At 60.7% G+C, this 8,903-nt stretch overlaps 1 protein-coding gene across 1 annotated transcript; it reads right to left on the reverse strand.

Moving 5' to 3' along the window:
- Positions 1 to 1,422: 1,422 nt before the first annotated feature.
- ENPP7 (ectonucleotide pyrophosphatase/phosphodiesterase 7) lies at positions 1,423 to 8,689 on the reverse strand. The gene is made up of 5 exons (XM_007959831.2): positions 8,185 to 8,689; positions 5,889 to 6,034; positions 3,178 to 3,804; positions 1,919 to 2,243; positions 1,423 to 1,505 (listed from the first exon to the last, which is right to left on the reverse strand). Exons 1-5 carry the CDS (start codon positions 8,687 to 8,689, stop codon positions 1,423 to 1,425), a joined length of 1,686 nt encoding a protein of 561 aa, XP_007958022.2.
- Between the last annotated feature and the right edge of the window lie 214 nt (positions 8,690 to 8,903).

The raw sequence follows: 8,903 nt of genomic DNA on the forward strand, positions 1-8,903 counted from the left end.
AGGGAGAGAGAGACAGAGAGAGAGACCCAGGGAGACAGCCACAGAGAGACAGAGAGAGACGGAGGCAGAGAGAGACATACAGACAGACAGACACAGAGCAACACAGACAGAGAGAGACACAGAAACAGATGGAGGGAGAGAGAGACAGACAGACAGAGACAGACACACCGAGAGAGAGCCTTTCCCTGAAGCCAGTGCCCTGAATTTGAACTTGCAGCCTCCTAACCTGTGACAGACCACAGTTCTGTCTGTTAAGCCACCCCTTGTGGCGTTTCTGTTACAGTGCCGCAGGAGGCTAGGCACCTCATCTCACCCCCACTCTGCCTGTGAACCCCGAGACTCGCCGGCCTTCTGTCTTGCCCTGATCACAGGGCCTGTGCCCCACATGCTTCCTCCAGCTGGACTCTGCCCGCAGAGCTGGGCATGGCCACACCTCATCACCCAGGCCCCTTGCCAAATGCCCCTTGTTAGGTAGGCCATCCCAGACCAGGCCACCCCAAAAGCCCGCCCTGCCCTGTCCCTGTCGCCTCATCTTCTCTGGATGACCACACTCCCCTCTGTCTTGTTTGTTAGGGCGCCATTGCTGCACAGCCTCTAAATGAGGAGGTGCTCAGGGGGCGGCCTCACCTGTTTGCTGCGTGTCCCCAAGGCCCCCACTTTGAGGACAGCCACCACGACAGTTCCCGTGACATGTCTTTAGAGGAGATGAATGACCACCAGGGTGTGACCGCACAGGCGGAGGAACGGGGGTGCTGTTCCCCAGCCAGCGGGACAGTCCCCTGGGGGCTGCATCCCAGGCGTGTCCAGGAACCCACCTCTGCAGCCCTCCTCCCAAACATGACCCACGAGACTGTTTCTGAGTTTCCCACTGTCTCTGGGGCAGATGGAGACCTGGGCAGGAAGGAGGGCAGCTGGGCCACTCCAGGGAGAGGTCGGAGACCTCTGGTTTCTGAGGGGGTGGGATTGCGGGGGGCTGTCTGGGCAGTTTGCTTTGGAAATGTCTGCTCCAAGCCTGGAGACCCCAGGCAGTGCGTATAGATAGTGTGCTCAACTGCTAAGCAAAAGGTTGCAGGTTTAGGTCCAAACACAGGCTCCTCCAAAGACAGGCCCAGCAGTCAATTTGTAAAACATCAGCCATTGAGAATCCTGTGGGGCACGGCTCTACCCTGATGTGTGTGGGGTCCCCGCAAGCAGCTGGGGCGGCGGGATGGCAACTGGCTTTTATTCTTCACTCTAAGCCTAAAGCAGAGAGGCTGGAAGGCCTGGCCGAGAGGTCCCCTCTGCTCTTGGTGGCAGCAGGCTGGTCAGTCTGCAGCCGGCAGCTCTGCCCAGCTTCCCGAGGGGCATCAGGCCGGGGGGGGGCTGTGCCACTCTTGCCCTTCCCCACCCGCAGCCTCTGACCTTGTGCTCCCCCAGTGGGCATTATGTGATCTTGACCAGAAGAATTGTGGCCACCGCCAGCACTGTCACCAAGGGGCTCCGGCCGCTCAGCTGGAGAGCAGCTCCTGGGGGGGTGGAGGGTGGAGTGAGTGGGGTATGGGTGGCATGCACCCACACTGCTCACCCTGGCACCCCTGCACTCCCCCCGGGCTCTCACCCTCCCTCTGTCCACCTGGCCCGGCTCTGCTGCACGCTCCCAGCCCTGCCCAGTAAGGGCTGTCTGGCCCCAGCTGGGGTCCACTGATGTCGGCCATTTTGGAGCTTTTGCGGGACCTTTGCTTCTTCGGAATGCGGTGAGGGGCTGTGCATGTGAGTGAGGAGGCTGACAGCACTCTCCAGGAAGGGACCCCTCACGGAACCACACAGCTTGGGCCCACCCAGCCACCCCTCTGACCCCGGGCCTCCCTCCTGGTCAAGGTCAGTCCTGTGAGCCTGTGAGCCCCACAGCAGGACACTTGGTAAACACGCAGGGACACACCTGTGTAGCCAGAGGGCGGCTGAGTGGGCCCAGGTGGGGAGCAGCAGGTGGGAGCTGTGGGAGGGGGCGGCGTGGGTGCTGAGGAGGCCGGCATGCCACCCTGGTCTGGGCGCAGCAGGGGCAGGAGGGTGCCTGGGTCCCCGTCGTTGGGCTCGGGCACGATGCCCAGCAGCCTGCACATGAGCTCATACACGTGGACGCTCTCGAAGGGCGCCACCTCCAGGCCGGCCCTGAAGCTGGGGCCCACAGCCCGGAAGATGGTCTTCATGTCCAGGTCCCCATTGTCGAAGCCGTGCTCCCCATTGTTGAACTGGACGTTCACTCGCTGCAGGAGGAGGGGGTCTGGGCTTCTGGCAACGGGCCCTCAGCCTTCCCGGCCGCCCCACCCATTCCCCCACAGCCCCAGGGGCTGGTGCCCGGGGTGGACGGAGGACGAGGAGGAATGAAAGGAGGGAAGGGTTTGCTGAGTTCTGAGCCCCAGAAGTCTGTCCCCCAGAGAGAGCAGGTGTGGAGACCCCATGAGGTGAATAGGGACCCGTGAATAGAGATGGGGCCAAGGGTCAGCCTGAGGCTGTGCACCCCTCCTTGGCAACCCGGCCAAGGGGTTTGGCCAGCCTGCACCTCCCTCCCCTCCCCACTCAGCACCCCCTTGGCTCTCTGCTTGCGCCTTGCTCTTCCGTGGCTCACACTCGCCCTAAACACACCCTGTGCTGCGGAGAGTGATGAGTGTGTCCTCTGGTCGCTGACCTTCCCTTCAGACTGGGACTCCCTGGGAATTCCTGATGCTGTTGACTTGGCTCTGAGTCCTGGCGCCCCCATGTGGATCAGAGTAGAACTGTGCCTCAGAGGGTTTCAGTGGCTGACTTTTCAGAAGTAGATGGCTGGGCCTTCCTACTGGGGTACCCTTGGGTGGACCCCGGCCTGCCACCTGTCAGGAAGCAGCTGTGCACATCAGCCGTACGTGCCACCCAGGGCTCCTGCTGAAAATGTCGCTGCGTGCTGTCAAGTCCCTTTTGACCCCTAGCGACCCACATGACAGAGTGGAACCGCCTCACAGGGTTCCTAGGCTGTCATCTTTATGGGAGCGGACTGCCAGGTCTTTTCTCCTACGGAGCCACTGGCTGGGTTTGAACCGCCGACCTTTTGGCTAGCAGCTGAACCCCTAGGGCTCCTTCATGCTAAAGTAGGGGCTGCTTTCTGTACGTCAGTAGGAAGAGACCTGGGGGCCCCTGGGGGCCGTGCACCCCGTGGCCACTCACCCCGTGGATGACGTAGCCGGAGTCGCTATACATGAGCAGAGGCGTGATCCGGGGGTGGTTGGCGTAATGGAAGGACTTGGGGAACGACTCCTTGCGGTAGACATGGAGCTTGGGGTGCACCTCCTTGAGGACCTCGTACACCTTGTCCAGCAGCCCCTCTTTGGGCAGCAGCATCCCGTTGGGCCCGTAGTCAAGCAGCTCAAACTCGATGTCCTTGAAGGTGAAGTTGGGGAACTTGTGGAATTCCACCAGGTCGCTGGCCGTCTTGTTGACGGTGGTCATGCCGTGGTCGGACGTGATGATGAGGTTGAGGCTGTCAGCCAGGCCGCTCTGCCGGATGCGCTCGCGTAGGTAGCCCACGGTCCGGTCCACCTGCCTCACTATGTCCTTCCTCTCTGCAGACTTGGGCCCGAACTTGTGGCCGGTGGAGTCGGGCTCCCCGAAGTAGAGCGTGACCAGGTCCAGGCCGTCCTGGGTGAACCAGCTGATCACCGTGTCGATGTTGGCCCTCCACTCCTGCTCGTCCTTATAGTTATGTAGGACACCCTCCTTGCGGCTCTGTGTCACAGCCACTCCCTGGTAGGTGACATTCCCGCCAGGGTAGAAGAAGGAGCCGGTCTTCAGACCCTGTTGGAGCAAGCAGGCGTTAGGGACATGAGACCTGGGACCCACACACCCCTCTTTTCCCTCTGCCCACTGGCCCAACCAACCTCTCAGCCACCATGCCCCATTTCCCCACCCCCTAGGGTCCACTCCTTCCGCCCCCCATGCAGCTCTGAGTTTTCTGAGATGCCTTTCCTATCTTTATCTCATTATCGTGGGTGAAGGGAGCTCTGGTGGTGTAGTGCCTAAGCCACTTGGCTCCTAACCAGAGGTTGGCTGTTCAAACCCACCAGCCACTCCTCAGAAGGAAGGTTGGGCAATCTACTTCCATAGAGATACCGTCTTGGAAATCCAAGGGGGGTCGGTATGAGTTGGAATCAACTCGACGGCAGTGAGTTTGGTTTCTTGGTTTTTTGTACGTGAAAGCTATGTTGCAGGACAGCAGGGGCCCAGTGGGCTCAAGGACACATGAGGTGATAGGTGTAAAGTTGTCCCCAGAATGTCAGGCCAGTTGGCATCACCTACTGCACAAAAACACTGTTCCACACCCTACTTTGGTGAGTAGCAGCTGGGGTCTTAAAAGCTTGCAAGCAGCCATCTTAGTGCAACTGTTGGTCTCTTCTCCAGGGCAACAAAGATTGAAAAAAATCAAAGGCACTTGGAACAATTAGTCCAAGGGAGACTCAGCCTCCGAGACCCTGAGACCAGAACTAGATGGTGCCCGGCTGCCACTGCCAGCCACTCAGAAAGGGATCAGAATTGGAGATCTTGGGTGGAGTGAAAGAAAAACGTGGAACGAAACTTAAAATCATAAAAAAAGACCAGGCTTTCTTGTCTTATAGAGACTGGTGAAACCCCTGGGCCTCTGGCCCCAAGTCACCCTTCAAGCCTGGAATTGAACTCACTCCCGAGGGTGAACTTTCAGCCAAACGAGACAGGTCTACAAGGTGAACAATTACACCAGGTCAAGGGAGATCAGAAGGGCAGTATGTACAGAGACAAAGCTCAGAGGGCAGGAATGCACAGGAAAGAGGAACACGGGGGAACCGTAACCCCAGGGAGTGGGAAGAGAGCTGTTCCATTGTGGGGGACGGCAGTCCATGTCATGAAACAAAACGTGTGTGAACTGCTGTATAGATAATGAGTTTTCACCCAAATCACTATAAAAACTGGAAAAAAAAAAGCGTCCCAAACAAGCAGCATCTTTCTTGTTAACGGGACACCGGGCCACTGGAGTTGCCCACACTTGAGCCGCCGGCCCCGCCGGGCCTGAGTCTGCCTGACTGTCCAGCCACCTCGCCGCCCACCTCCCCTCCCAGGCTTCAGTCGCCTCATCCGTTGTCCTTCCAGACGCGGATGCCTGCATTATTCAGGACTCCATCTGCCCTGCCCCCCAGGGGCCCTCTGCTTCCATGCTGCCCAGGTGTCTTCTTAGACTGAGCTCCTGCGTGGGAGCGGAGCGGGGCCCCGAGTTCTCAGCTTGGTGTGTCTGCGGAGGAGCTGGTGGGGCTTTGTGGGGACCTTTCCTGAGTGAGGGGCCTCGGGCTGAGTGGGTCAGCTGATGCCCAGGTGCGGGGGACCCTGAAGTTTATCCCTGGCTCCCCGTGACCGCCTGCATTTGGGCTCTGAGCGTGGGGTGGGTGGGGAGCCTGCGCCCTGGCCTGGCCATGCGGAGCGGTGAGGGGGGGACCCTGAGCCCACGGCCCCAACTCTCCCACTTTATTCTTCGGTCTCTTAGAGTATCCAGCCGTTTGGCCGAGGGGAGTAGGAGGGAGCCATTAAGCCATTTTCTCTCTAAATGCTCCCGGCTGGGACACAGGTAGTGCCTGGGCTCAGGCTCCCCCTGGCCGGGAGTGCAGAGCCATCCCTCCTGCTCCCACACCCCAGGGAGGACCTCGTGGTGGATCCGGGCAGGACTGGGGCCTGGACTTGAGCGTGCGGCCATCATGAGCCCAGCAGTCTGTCCCCATGGATACCCACACCACCTGCCTCAGCACCGCTCGGTGCTGAAGCATCCAACACAGAGGGTTCCATGGGGGTCTCCCAGGGTCCACTTAGGCTCCCGCCCCGCGCCGAGCTGGCGTCTGCGTGGGCGTGGGTGACGTTACCTGCCTCTGGGCAGTGACCCAGATGGGTACACTGCCATTGTCCCACCACCGCTCGATGCCCAGCGTGGCGTGGTAGGGCAGCTTCACCTTGGAGGTCGTGTTATAGAACATGTTATGCACCACCCCGTGGTTCTCGATGTACTTGCCTGGGAGGGAGAGAGGCAGAGGGCTGGTGGGAGGGCTGGGGGAGGGCTGGGACGGGGCTGTGGGAGGCAAAGCCAAGGCAGGGCCGTGACTCCCCCGGGAACCTTTCTGTGCTTGGTGGTGAGGCTCCCAGACGAAAAGGTGCCGCTCCCTGTCCAAGGAGTCTCTGGCTGGTGCAAACAGTTAAGTCCTCGGCCGCTAGCTGGAAGGTTGGGGGTTCAAGGCCACCCAGAGACTCAACAGGAACCGACCCAGCCATCCCACGTGCGCTGCTGGGCATTTCCCCCTAAGCGAGTGGGCCGTGTGCATGGACAGGCACCTAACTAACCCTGTTTGGCCTTGTCCACTTTAAGAGCGACAGGGGCCACCTGGCCGGCGGGCCACCTGGCTGGCTTCACTACCTGAACTGTGGTCCTTCATGAAGGGAATCCTACGCAGGCATGAAGGAGAATGGAGTGACGTGTTTAAATGTACGTTCTGAAGAGGAAATCTACATAGTCCCAAGTTCCAAAGGCACAGAAGTTACCAAGCGAGGGACGGTGAAGGGCGCAGCCCTGGACGCGGAAAGTGAAGATGGAGGGGGCTGTTGCCCTCCGTGCACAGGAGGGGGTGTGGGGGTGGCAGGCGGTGCCCCAGGAGAGGCTGGGAGGCAGGGATGGCACAGGGTGGCTCCTGCCCGTCACTCGCTCTTATGCGTGGAACTGTGTCCCCCCAAAAACATGTTGAAGTCCCGAGCCCTGCACCTATGGTCGGGACCCAGCTTGGAAACGGGCTCTTTGAAGATGTTGTTGGTTAGGTTCACATGAGGTCATACAGAGCAGGACAGGTCCTCACCCTATATGACTGATGTCCCTATAAGGCGGGGAAGACACAGGCAGGGAGACGAGGAAGGATGCAGAGACGCTGCCGCCACGAGCCAAGGAGGGCCTGTGGTCACCAGGACACAAAGAGACAGGGAAATGGAAGGGCCCCCTGTGACACTCCGTGTGATGCTGCAGCCACGAGCCAAGGAGGGCCTGTGGCCACCAGGACACAGAGACAGGGAAATGGAGGGGCCCCATGTGACACTCTGTGTGACGCTGCAGCCACGAGCCAAGGAGGGCCTGTGGCCACCAGGACACAGAGACAGGGAAATGGAAGGGCCCCCTGTGACACTCCGTGTGACGCTGCAGCCACGAGCCAAGGAGGGCCTGTGACCACCAGGACACAAAGAGACAGGGAAATGGAAGGGCCCCCTGTGACACTCCGTGTGACGCTGCAGCCACGAGCCAAGGAGGGCCTGTGGCCACCAGGACACAGAGACAGGGAAATGGAGGGGCCCCATGTGACACTCCGTGTGACGCTGCAGCCACGAGCCAAGGAGGGCCTGCAGCCAGCAGAGGCAGGAGCAGACCCTCCCTCAGAGCGAGCCATGCGGCTGACACCCTTGGCCAGGGCTCCCAGGCTCCAGAACCGTGAGACTGCACTTCTGTTGTTTAAGGCCACCTCCTTGTGGATGCGACCATGGGCTCAAGCCTGGCAATGGCCTGGGGCTGGTGCAGGGCCGGGCACTGCTTGCTTCTGTTGTGCACGGGGTCCCTGTGAGTGCGAGCTGACTTGGAGCCCGGGGACCAACACGCCCGCTCACCCCCTAGCACTGCTCGCATTGTCTCTCTAAGAAGCTTTAAAAGACAAGGGAGTCTGGGTAGATCTGGCAGAAGCTGGGAGGCAGATGAGGGGTGAGGACAGGAAGGGGGACAGGAGGAAGCTGGGCAGAGCACCCCCCAGGTTCCAGGGGCGAGACAGAGGCGAGAGGTGGCAAGCAGCAGAAGCAGGAGTGGCAGACTCATCTCCCATCCTTCCATTTCCCACTGCCACTTGTCTCCTCCTCCAGGAAGTCCTCTCAGATTGCCCTCCTGTCCGTGATCCCCCACTGAAGGCACCCAGCCGGCATTTTGAGCTTGCCCTCGGTGAGTTGGCACTGAGGGGCAGGCGCTCTAATGATTTCCTTGCCTGGGCACGTGTTCCCCAGTGACAGTGTCCCCTCCTTTGAGTAAGGGCTATGTCTTCTTTTGTCCCTGTATAGTGCCAGGGACAAGGCTTTGTGCACCAGGCCCCATGAGCACCGGGGGTCCTTCCCCTGCTTCTACACCCGCCTGAGGTCGGCACTCACCGGTGACCAGGGTGAAGTGGCAGGGGCTGGTCATGGTGACAAAGGCGGGGGTCATGTAGCGTGCCTTCACTCCGTCGCGTGCCATGGCGTCCAAGTTGGGGGTGTCCACGTCCTGGTCATAGTCCCAGCGGAAGCCGTCGAAGGACACCAGGAGCAGCTTGTGCTGGGCCGCCTGTTCCCGGATGGGGACCCCAGCCCCCGGAGCCAGCAGAGCGGCCAGAGTCAAGGCCAGAAGAGCTGTCGGGCGGCTCATGACAGTTCCACTGCAAGTGGCTGCCAGCATGTCCCAAGGAGGAGGAGGAGGGGGGCAAAGTCCCAGGGTCGCTCGCAAGCCGCCTGGGTATCGGTGAATGTGACCGCGCACGCCTGGTCCGAGAGAGAGGCTGAGCAGCTGGCAGCTTGGTGCCTCCGGTCCGGGCCCCACGCGACACGCCTGGGTGCAAACCCGTGACCCGCTTTTATCACCACCAGAGGCCTGCGGGCTGGGCTGTCCCGCCTCTCCCATCACGGGTGCCCCCGCCCAGTGAGGAGGGAGTGGAACGTTGTCCCTACAGCTGACAGAGGTGAGCCCGCGCCTCTGGCCCATGCCTGCGCCCCTCCACCTCTGCTCAGTTGGCCCCCTAGCCCTGGTTTGGGGGTGCCCTCTCCAACCATAGCAATGCAGGTGTGGGCGAGGCCCTAAGGGGTGTCTCCAAGGCTTTGCTAGGAGGGTGTCGGGG

The sequence above is a fragment of the Orycteropus afer genome, unplaced genomic scaffold (genome assembly GCF_000298275.1).
Source record: "Orycteropus afer afer isolate SDZICR_OR568_19922 unplaced genomic scaffold, OryAfe1.0 scaffold00018, whole genome shotgun sequence".
Lineage (NCBI taxonomy): Eukaryota > Metazoa > Chordata > Mammalia > Tubulidentata > Orycteropodidae > Orycteropus > Orycteropus afer.